This window comes from Chiloscyllium punctatum, chromosome 49 (genome assembly GCF_047496795.1).
Source record: "Chiloscyllium punctatum isolate Juve2018m chromosome 49, sChiPun1.3, whole genome shotgun sequence".
Lineage (NCBI taxonomy): Eukaryota > Metazoa > Chordata > Chondrichthyes > Orectolobiformes > Hemiscylliidae > Chiloscyllium > Chiloscyllium punctatum.
Genome location: NC_092787.1, coordinates 56,970,274 through 56,989,212, shown reverse-complemented (window position 1 = coordinate 56,989,212; position 18,939 = coordinate 56,970,274). Strand labels below are relative to the sequence as shown.

The window sequence follows — 18,939 nt, the reverse complement described above, 5'->3', positions numbered from 1 at the left end:
TTGAGAGTAGTCTCAGAGGATCTACCACTCGGTTCCAGAATGAAGTAAACCCAGTGGATTCATGACTCACTGGGGGAGTTACTGGTGGTGAACAGAGTGAACAGATGTTAGAGAAAGGGTCCTTGGTCTACATAATGTTCAAGAAGTTCTTTTGAGATCTATAAAGAATAGCTTTGTGATTAACAGGTTTATATGGCATTATATGTAACTAGATTGGTTTATTTTATCTTCATTTTTTGGTTAATAAACTTGTTTTATTGTTAAAAAACCAACTCTGCAACAGTTTATCCTTAAGCTTTATTCAGAGATGACATTGTTAAAATCAAGGTAAAACATGACCTATCAAGCCAGATTTAGTTTGTGCTTTGACTTATCCAGTAATAGCATCAGTTGAAATTATAACACACTGACTTGCATAGTAAATTCTATTACCCCCTCACCCAGTTTCCTCATGGAACAAAACTTTATCTCACGCAAAATAAAAGATATGGGCTGAGGAGTGGTTTTTGGAATTAAGATTGAATAAATGAGTGGTATTGCATTTTGTAAAACAAACAAGTGCAGGACTTACACAACTAAAAGTAGGGCTTCGGATAGTGTTGTAGAACAGAGACCTAGAGATTCAGGTACATAGATCTTTGAAGTCTACGTTGCATGTAAACAGGGTGGTTAAAGCGGCATTTTGCACACTTGCCTTCAGTGCTCAGGGTTTTGAGAATAGGAATTAGGATAACATGTGGAGGTTGGCCAGAATGTTGGTGAAGCCCCTTTTGGAGTATTGTGCCAAGTTCTGGTTGCCTAGTTATAGAAGAATGTTATTAAACAGGAGAGCTTTCAGAAAAGATTTACCAGATTGTTGCTGGGAGTGGAGGGTTTGAGTTACAAGGAAAGCCTGGATAGGTTGGGACTATTTTCACTGGAGTGTCGAAGGTTGAGGGGTGACCGTATACAGGTTTGTAAAATCCACAGGGGTATAGACAAGATGAATGGCAAGTGTATTTTCCCAGAGGTTGGAGGGATTTCAAGAGTAGGAAGCATATTTTTAAGCAATGTTTGTGAAGGTTTGTACCTCAGGTTGAGGTTTAGGGTGTAGGTTTGCTCGCTGAGCTGTAGGTTTGATATCAAAACGTTCCATTACCTGGCTAGGTAACATCAGTGGTGACCTCCAAGTGAAGCGAAGCTGTTATCTCCTGTTTTCTATTTACAGGTTTGTCCTGGATGGGGTTTCTGGGGTTTGTGGTGATGTCATTTCCTGTTCATTTTCTGAGGGGTTGATAGATGGTATTTAGATCTGTGTGTTTGTTTACGGCGTTGTGGTTGGAATGCCAGGCCTCTAGGAATTCTAGATCTACAAAATTCCATGCAAGGACTGCCACAAACACTACGTAGGACAAACAGGAAGAAAGTTAGCCACCAGGATACACGAACACCAGCTAGCCACAAAAAGACCACCAATTCAACTGGGACAACACATCTATCCTGGGACAGGCTAAGCAAAGACATGCCAGAGAATTGCTAGAGGCCATGCACTCCAACCACAACACCATAAACAAACACAGATCTAGATACCATCTATCCAACCACTCAGAAAACGAACAGGAAATGACATCACCACAAACCCCAGGACAAACAAATAGAAAGCAGGAGACAACAGCTTCGCTTCACTTGGAGGCCGCCACTGATGTTACCTCGCCAGGTAATGAAACATCTGGATATCAAACCTACACCCTGCATATTTTTAAAGTGAGAGGAGAAAGATTAAAAAAAAGACATGAGGGCTAACTTTTTTGTTTAAATAGAGATTGGTTTATGTGTGGATTGAACTTCCAGAGGAAGTAGTAGTGTGGTTACAGATCCAAATGTCTTTTAAGTATTGTGAAATTACATGAATATGAAATGTCTGGATGGATATGGTTCAGGCACAGAGAGGTGGGACTATTTAGAACATAGAACATTACAGCGCAGTACAGGCCCTTCGGCCTTCGATGTTGCGCCGACCTGTCATACCAATCTGAAGCCCATCTAAGCTACACTATTACATGTCCATTAGTTGCTTGTCCATTAGTTTGGGATTATGATCAGTATGGACTGGTTGAATCAAAGGGTCAGTTTTCGTGTTTTCTATGACAAAGACAAACCTCAAAATAGTCAGCAATTGAAGTACGTCATTCAGACTTCAACAGCACTTCCAACCATCCCAACTCTTGCCCCAACCACAGTAATCAATAGAAAAATCTGAACACCAAGTGATCTGCCATGTTGCAATACACCTTCATTTAGACATTTAATATATTTCTTTCATCACTAGGTTAAATCAGAAATTCCACACCCACAAAGTAAGTCATTTGAAAAATAAGAAAATTAAACTTTTAAGAATACTTCAGGAAAGTGAAGAAAATGAATCAATGAAGAGGCTGGACTGCCAGATGGAATAGCTTTTTAAAAATTCACTCATGGGATGTGGGCATATTGCCTGTCCCACTTTGTCCATGAGAAAGTGGTTACCTTCTTGAACTGTTGTAGCCCATAATGTCATTAGGGAGAGAATTCCAGTATTTTGAACTAACAAAGATAAAGGAAGACAGACATATTTCCAAGTCAGGATAGTGAACGGCATGGATAGGAACAGTGTTGCGGTTCCCATATATCTGCTATTATTGTCCTTCTTGATAGCTGTGGTCATGAATGTGGAAAAAAGCTGTTGACAGATTTTTGATGAATTTCTGCAGTGCACCTTTTATATAGTACACGATGCTGCCAGTGAAAGTTGGTGGAGTTGTGACTAAATGTCTGTGGATGGGGTGTCAATGAAGCAGGCTGCTTCTTCCTGGATGGGATCAAACATCTTGCATGTTACTCACCCAGGCAAGTGAGTGTATTCATTGCTCCCCTGGCTTGTGCCTTGTAGATGGACAGACTTTGGAGAGTCAGCAAGTTACTTGCTACAATATTCCTAGCCTCTGACTTGCTGTTGTAGCCACTGTATTACATAGCAAGTTCAGTTCAGTTTCTAATCAATGGCAACTCCCGAGGATGTTAATGGTAGCGGATCCAGTCCGAAGGTATTTTATGAAGTGTTTTTCTCATTAACAAGGTTGTTTGGCATGCAAACAGTTAATCAAGTAATGCCATTAAATATCCAAGTACAGTGGTTAGATGGTTTCTTATTCAAGATGTCACTATCTGGCATTTGTATGGCACAAATGTTAAATCCCGAAATCCAAAAAGCGTCAAAGTCCGAAGGTATTTTGTGAAGTGTTTTTCTCATTAACAAGGTTGCTTGGCATGCAAACAGTTAATCAAGTTGACATGCACTTGATGTGTGTCACTCAGATGCAATGTGGACGCGGCGTGGCCTCAAATTCTCTCTCAAGGCCCGTTTTACGCAGTAAGTCTGCTCCTCCGATGAGATTGTTAAAAATTTCACCAAAATTCGAAAAATTCTGAAAACCAGCTGCTCCCAAATATTTCAGATAATGTACTGTGCATCCGTAACACATTTCAGCCCAAACTTGGATATTTCCAGATCTTGCTTATTTGGAGGTGGACCGCTTCAGGATTTGACAAGTCAGGAATGGCACTAAACATTATGTAACCATTGGCAAGGATCCTCACATCTAACTTTATAATACCATAAGATATACAAGCAGAATTAGGTCATTCGGCCCATCAGGTCTGCTCCAACATTCTATCATAGCTGATATGTTTCTCAATCCCATTCTCCTAGATTTGCCCAATAACCTTTGATCGCTTTACTCATTAAGAACCTATCTTTGTCTTAAGTACACTCATCAGCCTTCTGCGGAGCTGAGTGCCACAGATTTACCATACTCTTGGTAAACAACAAGGCTGTGCCGTCAGATCCTAGTCTCTCCTACTATGGTGGAAGGAAGGTCATTGAAGCAGCTGAACATGGTTAGGTCTGGGAAACTAACCTCAGGAAATCCTGCACAAATGTCCTGGAGCTGGGATGACTGACCTCCAACAACCACAACCATCTTCCTACATGGCAGGTATAATAACAAGCGGCAGAGGATTTTCCACAATTGCCATTAATTCCAGTTTTGCCAGAGCTCATTGTTGCTGTCCTCTGTTAAAAATGGCTTTGATGTCAAGGGATGCATTTCTCACCTTACCTTTCTCTTATCCATGCCTGAATCAACATTAATAATTTCAGGAGCTGAGTGGCCAAGGGAACTCAAACTGGCCATTAGTGAGCAGGTAGTTGCTAAAGCAGGTGCTACTTGAGAGCAATATTGATGACACGTTCTATCAAATTATTGCAGTTCTTCATGAGTAGACCAATGCAGTGGTAATTGACTGGGTTGTATTTGTCCTGCTTTTTGTATGGCCATAATTGAGCAATCTTCCATTGCAGATACACACCAGTGTTGTTGCTACACTGGAATAGCTTAGCCAAGGACACGACAAAGGTCTGGGGCACATGTTCAGTACTATAACCAGAATGCAGCCAGCACTCAGCCTTTGTGGTATCTTGATATCATGTGGAGGAAATCAAACTGGCTTGAATCCGTCATGCTGGGGACCTCTGGAGGTAGCTGAGATACATCATCCACTCAACACTCCTTGCCGTAGGTTGTTGTGAATGGCTTATCTTTTATACTGATGTGCTGGGCTGCCCCATCATTGTTTTTCCCTCTTGTTGATTCCTTCACCATTTTCCACAGACCTAGTCTAGCAGCAATGCCATTAAATCATGCTGCTGCTGAGACATTCTTTATATTGGACATTGAAATCCTCTACAGAGTACATACTAACACCTTGCCACCCACAGCATAAAGGAGCACTGACCCATCAGCTGACCAAAGATGGTACGTGGTAATCTACAGGAGGTTTTTTTGCCTACATCTGACCTGATGCCACAAGACTTCATTGTGTTTCATTGTTGAAAACTCCCATATTGCTGTGCTGCCAGCTATGCCGGGCCTGTCCTGCTGGTGGGATAAGATATATCTAGGAATGATGATTGTGACTGTGACTGCAATGCCAGTAGTAGGAATATACAGTATTAGGCTGTTGCTTGATTAGATTAGATTACTTACAGTGCGGAAACAGGCCCTTTGGCCTAACAAGTCCACACCGATCTGCCAAAGTGCAACCCACCCAGACCCATTCCCCTACATTTACACCCCTTCACCTAACACTACGGGCATTTTTAGCAGAGCCAATTCACCTAACCTACATATTTTTGGATGGTGGGAAGAAACCAAAGCACCCAGAGGAAACCCGTGCAGACACAGGGAGGATTTGCAAACAGAGTCGTCTGAGGCGGGAATTGAACCTGGGTCACTGGCGCTGTGAAGCAGCAGTGCTAACCACTGTGCCACGGTGCCTCCCACTATTACTGAGCTGTTTTTGCCACTGCTGTTTCTGATGCCAGATAGTCTGTGCAGTTCAATTTATCTTTTGAGATCTTATAGTAATTGCTACAACTGAGCAGATAGGCGTTTTTAGAGGACAGTTGAGTCAAACACATCATTGTTGATCTGGAGTCACATATAGGCAAGACCAGGTAAGATGGCATAATTCTTTTTGTGAAGGACATTAGTGAACAAGGAGGGTTTCTTTCATCCCTGTTTTCATGGTCATTGGATACATCCTTTCCCTTACTGGATGATTAATACTAAAATGAACTGGATATACCGAACAGCCTGTTTCCATATCATATATTCTATGCATTACCATTGTGAATATCAAAACAAGGACTCCAGTAGTCTATCATCATTATCCGAAGGCAACTAGGAACAAAAATAAATACAACCTCCTCAGGATCAACCATACAGAATAAGCAAATATTAAAAACTACTCGATACCAGTTTCAAAGTTAGAATTAACAAAATACTTTTTATATGTCAATTTTTTCTTAACATTCATGCACTTATCTTTGTTAAATAATTTAGAATGGCTTTAGAGTGCCTAGCAGCAACTTACCCGTTCATCAATTTTCCTTTAAAGAACTCAAGATGGTGGTAAATCGGCAGATAGCCAAAGGAAACTTTAGGGTCAGAAAAACTAATTTCATTCAGTTTACACACATATCAGACAAGAGAGAAGTTATAGAAGCATAGAAACAAACCCTTCAGTGCTTGCTAGGCAGAGGTAGGTACTGCAGACGCTTGAGATTACAGTCAAGATTGGAGTGGTCCTAGAAAAGCACAGCAGTTCAGGTAGCATCCGAAGAGCAGGAAAAATCGACGGTTCGAGCAAAAGTTCTTCACCAGGAACAAGGTTGAGTGCCTCGGGGATGGAGAGATAAAGGGGAGGGGGGGGGGGGGGGCTGGGGAAGAAGACCTGTCGTGCCTGTCAATCTTCCTTCCCACCTTCCATTCCACCCTCCTGACTTAACACCTTTACCCCCAACTGCACTCTCAGCTACCTTCTCCCCAGCCTCCCCACCTGCACTCTCAGCTACCTTCTCCCCAGCCTCCCCACCTGCACTCTCAGCTACCTTCTCCCCAGTCTCCCCACCCCATTTATCTCTCCACCCCCCGACGCTCCCAGTTTCATTTCTGATGAAGGGCTTTTGCCCGAAATGTCAATTTTCCTGCTACTCGAATGCTGCCTGACCTACTGTGCTTTTCCAGCACCACCTTAATCTTGACCCTTCGGTATCTGCGTCAGCCACTTCCTCAATAAGTTCATTCCACACCTGAGCCAACCTGTGTTAAAAACAAGTTGGGCCCTCATGTCTTTTACACCTTTCTCTTTCCACCTTAAAAATATGCTCTCAGTCTTGAAATCCCCCATCCAAGGGAAAAGGCAACTAACATTGACTATCCATCCCTCTAATAATCTTGTCTGGATGTTTATTCTCCTTGATACTAAAGGCTAACACCAATTCTAATCTTTATATTAAAAGGAATAGAGGCGCTGAAGATGGTGCAGATAAAGATGATGCAAAAAAACTTTAAAAATCATCAGAAAAGACTGGTCTTCTTCACACAAAAAAGTTGAGAAGTGGTCTGGACCTCAATGTAAAAGAAATGCAGATATGCTCCCAATGTGGGAGAATCCAAACTGTGGCTATAAATAGGCTAGTTACTAAAGAAACTGTAGCCTTTGCTCCTCCCATCCCAACGTCTAAAAGATCAGTTAATTCACTAAAGAGCAAGCCAGCATGTTTTACATCACACATCATCCTACTTACTGGTTGATTTGCTGAATAAATTTATCAGGGTGGCTCAGTGTTTAACACTGCTGCCTCACAGCGCCAGGGTCTCAGGTTCAATTCCCACCTTGGGCAACTGTCTGTGTGGAGTTTGCACATTCTCCCCGTGTCTGCCCGGGTTTTCTCCGGGTGCTCCGGTTTCCTCCCACAGTCCGAAGATGTGCAGGTTAGGTGAACTAGCCATGCTAAATTGCCCATAGTGTTAGGTGCATTATTCAGGGGGAATTGTAGGGGAATGGGTCTGGGTGGATTGCTCTTCAGAGGGCGGGTGTGGACTTGTTGGGCCGAAGGGTCTGTTTCCACACTGTATGGAATCTAATCTAAATTAGAAGTCAGATACTGTTATACCATTAGCGTATCAATACCAAAATGAAAACTCAAAAGTAAAGCTCCTCTCTCACCGCATAAAAGATATCTTTGACGGAAGAGTTTTTGATGGGAGGTGAAACTGAAATGGTCCACAAGCTGATCAAAATACAGTTCCTTGAAATGTGGTTCTGGGACTATTATTTTATCAACAATACTTGTGACACTTATTCCTTTGTCACTCATGTCAAGGAAAGTGTTTTCAAATTCAGAATCCATCTCCTCAACATCGGTTGTGCCTTGAGTTGTCAAAATAATAGCTGGCGTTTTGGTGGTAGACTCTGTCTCACTAACGCTGATGACTGGGACAATGGTACCGGTGTTGATTTTCTGGACGCTGACAGTCGGAACTTCAGCAATTGCGTTGGTTTCAGTGACACTGATTACTGGAGCACTGGTGTTGGTGACAAAATCCAAGGCCCTGGTGCCCAAAGTTTTGGAATTAGTATCTGTACCGGCGATACTGATGACTGGGGCATCAGTGCCAGTGACGACCTCCTGGACGCTGGTGCTTTGTGCTTTGGAATTAGTGTCTGTAACTGGGATGAAGACTGGGGCATTAGTGCTGGTGATGACCTCCTGGACATTGGAGCTTGGGGTTTTGGAATTAGTGTCTGTACCAGTGACGATGACTGGAGCATCAGTGCTTGTGACATCCTCTTGGATACTAACAACTGGGGCTTTGGTGATACTTTCTGTATCTGTGATACTGATCACTGGGACCTCGGTACTGTTGATGATCTCCTGAACATCAGTGCCTGAGATTTTGGGTATAGTGTCTGAATCCGTTCCACTGATGACTAGAGTACTGTTGGTGCCTATGTCCTCAACGAGAGTGCTTGGGACTTTGGTGAGAAGGATGTCTGGAGTTTTGGTGACAGTGTCTGTATCCATGACCATAGCACTGCTGCTGGTGCTTATGTCCTCAACGCCAGTGACCGTGGTGGCGATGATGTCTGGAGAACTGGTAATATTGTCTGTATCAATGCCACTGACGACCACAGTACTATTGTCAGTGCCTATGTCCTCGACATCGGCACTGCCTGGCACCTCGGTGACGATGATGTCTGTGGAACTAGCAACAGTGCTCACATCTTTTACGCTGGTGTCTGGGACACGAGTGACAGTGGCTGCTTCTTTGGTGCTAATGCCCGGGACACTGGCATTACTGCCAATGACTTGTACGGCCATTGGAAGCTCCTGCTGTAGGGCGGGCGCGTCCTGCTCGACTTCCTTGATGAGGAAGAACACTTGCGGAGGGCTCGTCTCGTCCTCGCCGGCGGTCTTGCCGCTCGGGGGTTTGAGCTTCTGCCTGGTGGGCGGCGGGCCGCCTTTCTGCTGGCGGTGAGGGGCGCTCCCTGGCAGCTGGGCGAGCGCCTGCTTCTCGCTCTTGGCCTTCCGCTCTTTCTCGTCCAGGACCAGGACCGACTCGGTCGGCGAGTCCAGCAGCAGCACCGAGCCGGGCTCCGGCGGGCTGCTGGGGGTCAGCTCCTCGATGATGAGCAGGGGCGGGGTCACGGTGGTGCTCGTGGCCACCGGGCTGGCCTCGGGCAGCTGCATGACGATGGTCTCCTCCATGAGGGAGCCCGGCGGGGGCACCTCCAGCTCGGGGCCGCCGGTCGTGGTGGCGGCAGCGGCGGCGGTCCCGGTGCCCGACGATATCTTGATGAGGTAGGGGTGCCAGGCGGGCTCGGTGGCGTCCGCCGGGGAACGGCCGGTTCCGTTCTCCGTCGACTCCTCCATGTCGATCTCGATCTTCAGCGGTGCCGCCGCGCCGCCGCCGGAGGTCGAGGAACCGGGCGTGGTCGCCTCGTCCTCCTCGTCCAGCTCGATCGTCAGCGACGGCGTGTCCCCCTCCGGCCGGGTGGACTCTGCGAGGGACGGAGACGCCTGGGCGGGGACCACTCGCTGCCCGGACGGCGCCGTCAGCCACAACATCAAGAGCAAACGGAACGGCCGGCTCCACTTCATGGCCGCTCCTGGTTCCAGGCGGCCCTGCACGTGACCAACCGTCAACCCATTGTTGTCAGGTGTTCGCAGCTGGGCGCACGCGCAACTCACTCTCCCGCCCTCCCAGCACCAGAAGACACACGCTCCCACCGCGTCGCGTCCCCTCCCCGCTAGTGCGGCTGCGCAAACCGTATGGTTGCGGTTGCGATTGCGCTGGACGAGCCGGTCTGTCACGAATTGCTGACTCCCTGCAGCTGCGCAGTGCTATCGAGAGCGCGCATGAATATGTGAGGGACCTAAGAACATCTAAGAACATAAGACGTAGCAACAGAAATTAGGCCATTCAATCATGGCTGACAAATTTCATCACCCTATTCTCCCCATCACCTTTGTTCCCCTTGACACTCAAAAACCTATCTGTCTTAGTCTTAAATATACTCAATGACCTGACCTCCACTGCCTTCTGTAGCAATGAACTCCATAGATTCACCACTCTAGCTGAAGAAATTTCTATCTCCTAGAACTGGAAGATGGCCTGTTTCCATGCTGTACATCTCTATCATTCTACGTCAGGTCTCCAAAATAAAGCGAAGAATTGTGGATGCTGCAAGATCTGTAACAAAAACAAATTACTGGAGAAACTCAGCAGGTCTGACAGCATCAGTGGAGAGGACAAAACAGAGTTAACTCTCTCATAGTTGGACAGAAGAGTCACTGGACTTGAATCATCAACTCTGTATTTGTTTTCCCTCCACAGATGCTGCCAGACATTTGAGTTTCTTTTGCAGTTTCCGTTTAAGGTAAAGCTGCTATTGTGCTGGACCATAGGTCTACTGTTTCATTAGAGAGAGAAGACTAGAAGTAGTTTAACATGAGTTATCATGCCTCAGGTGAAGGGAGAGGTTGAGAAGATGAGTTGTTCATGGTATTGTTAGCCAGTTTGGGGTATGAACTCACACTTGTCAGGCTTTCTGAAGAAGGGCTCATGCCCGAAACGTCGATTCTCCTGCTCCTTGGATGCTGCCTGACCTGCTGCGCTTTTCCAGCAACACATTTTAGGCTGTATCACAAACCAGCTAACTGACCCCAGCAATTGAAGGTATGCCTGCAATCGTACACAAATCTCTATCCTATATTTGGTTTATCATATGAGGGAAGGTCGCGTTGACAGGACCTGTATTCATTGAGATTGGAAAGAACACAACAGAATCTCATATGTTTCTGATAGGCTGAACAGATTAGATGCAGGAATTATGTTTTGCCAGGTGGATGATTTAGAACGAGGGATCATAATCTCAGAGTACGTTGTAGGTAATTTAGGACTAAGGTTAGGAGAAATTTCTTCACTCACAAGGTGGTAAACCTGCGTAATTCTCTGCCATGGAAGGCTGTGGAGGCCAAATCACTCGATGTACTTATAAAAAAATAGGTTTCTAGAGGCTAAAATTATCAAGGCAAGAGAGCAGGAATATGGTAGTGAGATAGAGGATCTGCCATGATCTTACAGGGTGGGCATAATGGGCTGAATGACCTACTCCTGGAACAATTTTCTGTGTTTCTAATTGGAAGGGAGTATTACATGTAGTAGTAATGGATATTCATGGAAATGTAATGATTTAATATAATTAACTGTAAAATCAGCAATTGAAAGTTACTGTGTATCTTGATTCTTGCTGAAAATGTGTTGCTGGAAAAGCACAGCAGGTCAGGCAGCATCCAAGGAGCAGGGGAATTGACGTTTCGGGCATAAGCCCTTCTTCTGACCTGCTGCGCTCTGATCTCCAGCATCTGCAGTCTTCACTTTCTCCTCCTATCTTGATTCTTCCACACTACTGCTTGATTCTACAATCATAAAGATGTTCAGCACAGAAACAGACTCTTTGGTTCAACTCATCCATGCCGTCCAGACATCTTAACCTAATCTAGACCCATTTGCCAGCAATTGGCCCATATCCCTCTAAACCCTTCCTATTCATATGCCTTTTCAATGTTGTAATTTTACCAGCCTCCACCACTTCCTCAGCAGCTCATTCCATACACACACCACCCTCTGCATGAAAACATTGCCCCTTAGATCCCTTTTAAATGTTTCCCCCTCACCTTAAGCCAATGCCCTCTAGTTCTGGACTCCCCCACCCCAGGGGAGACACCTTGTCTATTTACCCTATCCATGCTCCTGATGATTTTATAAACCTCTATAAGGCCAACCTTCAGCCTTTGACCCTCCAGGGAAAACAGCTCCAGCCTATTCAACCTCTTCCTATAGCTCAAATCATCCAACCCTGGCAAGATTCTTGTAAATCTTTTCTGAACCCTTTCAAGTTTCACAACGTTCTCCCTATAGGGGAGAGACCAGAATTGCGCACAATGTTCCATTCTTTCATTGCTGCCACTAAATTACACTAAACCTTAAGATTGGCACTTTTAATGCTCCCGTTTGATTAAATATATTTCCGGATGTAAGTTTGCTTGCTGAGCTGAAGCAGTGAGCAAACTTACATCCAAAACATCAAACCTGAGCTCCAAATCATATCAAACTTCACTAAATATATTTCGGTTACATTGATGGGCTTTAACTATTTCATCTATAAATAAGCAGAAAAAAACAAAATTACATTTAATTTCAGAGTATAGAACAATAACATGATAACAATGATCTCTCAATAGCTATATTTAGAACGTACTCAGTTTAGTTTTATTCTCGCTATGCGCTTGATAAAGAAATGAGCTGAATGTGAAAATAAACAGATGCTGAAAATTTGAATTAACTTTTTAAAAAGTAGGAACATTTTGATCAATGGGTCAGAAGATATTTCTGGAGAGACACAGAGATAGTGTTTCAACTGATGACCTTTCATCATTTATAACTGAAAATAAATACTGTCATGATGAAGACTTTTTAAGCCATGGGGAGGGAGAGGAAATAGGAGGAACAAAGGAGATGGTTTGTGGTAGGATAGGCTGGAGACCATGGAAAATTAAATAACAAAATATTTCATGATACAACAGCCAAACAGTCTGGTAAAAGTAAAGTAACAAAGGTTCTCTCCAAGAGAGGCAAGAATAAAAAAAACTGCAGAGAATGTGAAGGCATAAAGTGAGAAACAAGCCGTAAATCAATTCTTAAAAAAGCAAGGAAATAAAGTAAAGTAGCAAAAGCGCATAGAACAAGAAACAACCCAAAAATTGCTGGACAAACTCAGCAGGTCTGGCAGCATCTGTGGAGAGAAATCAGAATTAATGATTTGGGTCCAGTGACCAACATTTCTGTCTCAGGTTTGCTGCAGTGCTCCTATGAAGTTCAACACAAGCTGGAAGATACGCATTTCATTTTTGGCTTGAGGGCCCTACGGCCTTCAGAACTCAACATCAAATTTGATAATTTTAGGACCAGAGCACCTTCTACCATGTCCTTTCTACCAGGCTGTCATAATCATTTCTGATGAAGAGCTTATGTCCGAAACGTCGATTCGTCTGCTCCTTGCATGCTGCCTTACTGGCTGTGCTTTCCCAGCACCACACTTTTCGACTGCAATTATTCCACTGTCAGCTACTAGTTTTGGTAAGGCAAACCAGGGCAGGACTTATACATAGAATGATAGGAGAAATGTTGCCAAACAAACATACTTTATTCATTGTTCCTTGAAGGTAGAGTTACAGGTAGACAGGGTAGTCACAAAGATGTTTGGTCCATTTGCCTTCATTGGTCATTGCATTGAGTGCAGGAATTAGGATATCACTTTGTGACATTGATTGGGCCACCTTTGGAAGACTGCATTCAATTTGCTATAGGAACAATGTTGTTAAACTTGCTAGGGTGCAGAAAAGATTGACAAAAATATTGCTGGGGTAGAAGGGTTTGATCTATAGGGACAGGCTGAATAGGTTGGGGCTATTTTCCCTGGAGTATTGGAGGCTAAGGGTTGACCTTATAGAGGTTTATAAAATTGAGGGGCATAGCTATGGTTTATAGCCAAGGTCTTTTTCCCATGGTAGAGGAGTCCATAACTAGACGGTGTAGGTTTAAGGTGGTGGGGAAAGATACAAAAGGGACCTAACAGGCAATGTTTTCATGCAGAAGGCAGCGCATGTATGGAATGAGCTGCCAGAAGAAGTGGTGGAGGCTTGTACAATTACTACATTTAAAAGGCATCTCTATGGGTATATGAACAGGAAGACATTAGAGGGATGTGGAACAAATGCTGACAAATGGGAATAGATTGATTTAGGAAAACTGGTCGGCATGGACAAGTTGGACAAAAGGGTCTATATCCATGCTGTACAATACTATGAATCTAATGGTCCCCAGTAGCAGCTATTGATTCACCGAGGCCGACCTTTACTTTGTCTGTCCAACTGTTTTTCTCTCTGGGCTTTATCTCCATCTATTGTTTACTCATTGCCCCATTCCCTCACCTCACCTTCAGCATGTATACCAACCTTTTCCTAGCTACAACGGGTACTGAAGAAGGTTCACGGAACCTGAAACAGTAATTCTGCTCTCTTCCCACAGATGCTGCCAGATCTGCTTAGTTTTTCCAGCAATTTCTGTTTATACCCATCCAAATTCCTTTTAAATATTGTAATTGTACCAACCTCCACCAAATCTCCTGGCAGCTCAAATCATACATGCACCACCCTCTGTGTGAAAAGGTTGCCCTTTAGGTTCCTTTTATATCTGTTTTGTCTCTTTATCTGAGATTGTTCTAGATCACATTGGACCAGATAAATACTGCAATAATAAAAAAAAACTTAAAATAACTATTCTTTCTAAGTGTAAACAAGATAACCTACTTCACATTCATTTTGCTGATTATTTGAATATTCTTCCAATATGGTTGATTTAAATTCATTCCCTCCAATGACCTGCCGTCCATCATAAGGTCAGAAGTGAGGATGTTCGCTGATCATTGCACAATATTCAGCACCATTTGTGACTCCTCAGATACTTGAGCAGTCCATGTCCAAATGTAACAAGAGCTGGACAACATCCAGGCTTGGACTGACAAGTGGCAAATGACATTCATGCCAAACAAATGTCAGGCTATGACCATCACCAATAAGAGACAATCTTAACACTGCCCCTCAACGTTCACTGGTCTTACCATCATTGAATATCCCGCTACCAATATCCTGGGAGTTATCATTGAGCAGAAACTCAACTGGACTCACCACATAAACATAGTTCCACCAAGAGCAGATCAGATGGTAGGAATACTGCAGCAAATAACTCAGCTCCTGACTCCCCAACACCTATCCACCATCTACAAGTCACAAGTCCGGAGTGTGATGGAATACCTGGAGTGGGGAGTCCAGAACTAAAGGGTATAGGTTTAGGGTGAGAAGGGAAAGATATAAAGGAGACATAAGAGACAACAGTTTTACTCAGAGGGTGGTATGTGTATGGAATGAGTTGCCAGAGGAAGTGGTGGAGGCTAGTACAATTGCAACATTTAAAAGGCATCTGGATGGCTATATAAATAGGAATGGTTTGGAGGGAAATGGGCCAGGTGCTGGCAGGTGGGACTAGATTGGGTTGGGATACCTGGTCAGCATGGACGGGTTGGACCAAAGGGTCTGTTTCTGTGCTGTACATTTCTATGACTCTCCACTTGTCTGCATAAGTGCAACCCCACCAACCTTTAAGAAGCTTGACACCATCCAGGATAAAATAGCCCACTTGATTAGCACTGTATCCACAAGCATCCAGTCCCTCCACCATCTCAGTCACTCAGTCAGAGCAGTGTGTACTATTTACAAGATGCACTGAAGAAATTCGCCAAAGCCCCTCAGACACAGCGCCTTCCAAACACATGACAATTTCCATATAGAAGGACAAGGGCAGCAGATGTATGGGAACACCACCACCGTCAATTCCCTTGCAAGCCACTCACCATCCTGACTTGGAAATATATCACCGTTTCTTCAATGTCACTGGGTCAAAATCCTAGAATTCCGCCCCCTAATGGCATTGTGGATCAACTCAACAGCAGATGAACTTCAGTGATTCAAACGTAGAGCTCATTACCATCCTCTTAAGGGTAACTAGGGATGGGCAATAAATGCTGGCCAGCCAGCGATGCCCACATTCTACAGAACGAATTTAAAAATTCTGTTTAATTCCCATGAGTTATTTGATTACAGGAAAAGCTTGTACTAGATTCATAGTCCACCGTTTAACTGGATTATAAACTCAACTTCAAGAATCTAACAAACCTAATATGTTACTAAACCAAAAAAACATACAAAGAACTGCAGATGCTGGAAACCAGGAACAAAAGCAAAAGTTCTGCTGAAGGTTCATGGGACCCAAACGTTAACTCTGCTTTCCCTCCACAAATCTAGTTGTTGCTTTATGATGCTGCATCTAAATTTATTCTGTGGAGATAAGTTCAGGAAACTATGAGCATTTATTATATAGCCTGGCACAGTGCACTTTGTTCCCAGCTGCCTAAAATACTTTCAAATCTGTCACGCAGCTGATGGTTTACTGATCATTTCTCAGTAGCTTAAATGTTTCAGTGCTTTAAGCCGTTGCCCACACTGTTCATTATATCAATAATTTTCTCCACTTGTCATCCAATCCTATCCATTATTTTGCTGATCAATGCGCACTGCATTCATCTACATGTACACCCTCACCATTCATAGACTTCAAGCCACTGGTAGTGTGATTGATGAATTACCATATCATGACCTCCTCCACTACTTATTTGTCAGCTGCCTTTTAGCACTGTACCATTTTCTTTTCATTTCCCTTCACTCAAAGCCTCTGTCCCTTTTTAATACCTTAACATTTTACTCTTCCGTCCCAACTTGGATAAATTGTCTCTCCAGTGCCTCACCCAGTGTTGCTCATTGGTGCATTTCTCTTACTGTTGTTCTAGAATGCATTCTGTCTGCTTCATGTTTGGTATCTGCCATAGCACCGGCTTTTTCAGCCTACCATTTACATTGAACTGATCCATGCCTCATTCTAAACAAAACATCCACTTGAATTCCTTCCAAGAAAGTCATTACTCTGATTTCTTCCATATCTCTCTTTTTTGCCCCCAGTGTGTCTGGTAAGCCTCTAGCATTATTCTTCAAATTTTAACTCCATAAGCTTTACTTACAGATAAATATTTTTGACCCTGTATAACTCCATTGTAAGGTCATATGTGAGGAAGTTTGCTGATGATTGTGTTCAGCGCCATTCAAAACACCTTAGATATTGAAGAAATGTGTATCTGTGGGAAGCAAGTCCTAGACAATATCTAGCCCGAACTGATAAATGGTAAGAAACATTTGTACCACACGGGTGCCAAGCAATGAACGTCTTCAACAAGAGAGAATCTGACAATCACCCTTTGACATTCAATGGCATACCCACTGCTGAATGGGCCGGCAATTAAATATCCAGGAATACACATCCTATCAAAAGGACAGAGAGATGGGCAGAGGAGTTAGTAAGAAATGAAATTAAATCAAAGGCAAGACATGATATGGAATCAGAAGGTGTAAAATCTGTGTGGGGAAAGTTGAGAAACTGCAAAAGGGAAAAAAAGACTTTGATAGGAGTTGTGTACAGGTGTACTCGTCAAGATTTAGGGAAGAAAATAAATCAGCAGATAGAAAAGACATAGAAGAAAGACACTATTGCAATAATCACAAGATACCTCAATATGCAGGTCAACTGGAAAATCAGATTGGTAGTGGATCCCAAGGAATGGAATTTGTGGAATGTCTACAAGACAGTTTTTTTTGAACAGCTTGTGAGAGAGCTCACTAGGGAACAGGCAATTCTGAATTTGGTGATTTGTAATGAGGCAGTCTTGGTTAAGAAGCTTAAGGCGAAGGAACCTCTAATGGGCAGTGACCATAATATGACAGAATTCAAACTGCAGTTTGAGAGGGAGAAGCTGGAATCAGATGTAACAGTATTACAATTGAGTAAAAGTAACTACAAAGATATGAGGTAGGAGCTGGCCAGAGTTGGTTGAAAGGGGAGCCTAGCAGGGAAGATAGTGGAGCAGCAATGGCAGGAGTTTCTGGGGCTAATTTGGGAGGTACAGCAGAAACTCATCCCAAGGAAGAAGAAATGTACTGAGGGGAGGATGAGACAACCATGGCTGATAAAGGAAGTCAGGGACAGCAGAAAAGCAAAACAAAAACATACATTGTGGTGAAGGTTGGTGGGAAGCCTTTAAAAACTAGCAGAGGGCACTTAACAAAGATATAAACGGGGAAAAAAATGAAACATGAGGGTAAGCTAGCTAATAACATAAATGAGGATTGCAAGAGGTTTTTTTAAGATTAGATTAGATTACTTACGGTGTGGAAACAGGCTCTTCAGCCCAACAAGTCCACACCGACCCTCCATAGAGCAACACACCCAGACCCATTCCCCACATTTACCCCTTCACCTAACACTATGGGCAATTTAGCATGGCCAATTCACCTACCCTACACATTTTTGGACTGTGGTAGGAAACCGGAGCACCCGGAGGAAACCCACGCAGACACGGGGAGATTGTGCAAACTACATACAGACAGTTGCCTGAGGCAGGAATTGAAGCCGGGTCTCTGGTGCTGTGAGGCAGCAGTGCTAACCACTGTGCCACCGTGCCGCCCATTGTTTCATATTTGGTGATTCCGATAGGAGAAGCAAATGAATCTCAGGATCTCAATGTGTAAGGGTACTTTGGATGGAATCATATAGAACAGTAAGTGACCTGTTGAGGTTTATTGGCTTAACTATTCAGGATTTATGAAATATAGTTTTGCATCTCTAAATATTAAGAGAGAAGCAAGAGTGAATATTGGACCACTGGAAATTTGGGTTGGAGAAGTAGTAATGGGGAGAAATGGGAAGAAAATAAATGATGGAGGAACAGAATAGGTACTTTCCATCTGTTTTCACATTGGAAGACACCAGCAGCATACCAGAACATCAAGAGAGCTGGGGGCAGACATGGGCGGATATGTAGTGGGATGTAGCCCATCTGGTCCAGGTGATTTATTTACCTCAGGCCTCATTCCCAAAAGGTCTGATTCCCTCTTAGACCTTGATTATTGACAAGAAAAAGACAATATACATTTACATAGAATAGTTTTCATTGCCTCAACTATCATGCATACACAAAGACAAGTCTGTGCATAAAATGATCATGCCGTCAGCAAATGGTGACTCTCTATGTAGTTTATAGATGTTCTGTTTAATCACATTCATGTCTTCCTCAACATTCACTCCTTGATCCTCATTAACTTTCACCATCCATGACTGAAAAAAGACCCTCTTCTTTATATCTAGTTATTTGTCTGAGTCCAAATTCTCCACTACAACATCTTTCTTGCTGTTAAATTGCTCAACAAATTCCTGCTTTCAAAAAGCATTTCAAGATGAAAAGACAGAATTTAGTTTTGGAAGGGGAAATGAGGAAACTGGTGAAGTC

The 18,939-nt window shown here is 43.5% G+C and overlaps 1 protein-coding gene across 1 annotated transcript in view; it reads right to left on the bottom strand.

Moving 5' to 3' along the window:
• Positions 1–16,429, bottom strand: part of LOC140469291 (uncharacterized) — a 78,483-nt gene extending 62,054 nt beyond the window's left edge. The window contains exons 1-2 of the mRNA XM_072565646.1: positions 16,382–16,429; positions 7,591–9,769 (exon numbers count right to left, since the gene is read on the bottom strand). Coding sequence (XP_072421747.1) covers positions 7,591–9,769; positions 16,382–16,429 — 2,227 coding nt within the window. The remainder of the gene's footprint in view (positions 1–7,590; positions 9,770–16,381) is intronic.
• Between the last annotated feature and the right edge of the window lie 2,510 nt (positions 16,430–18,939).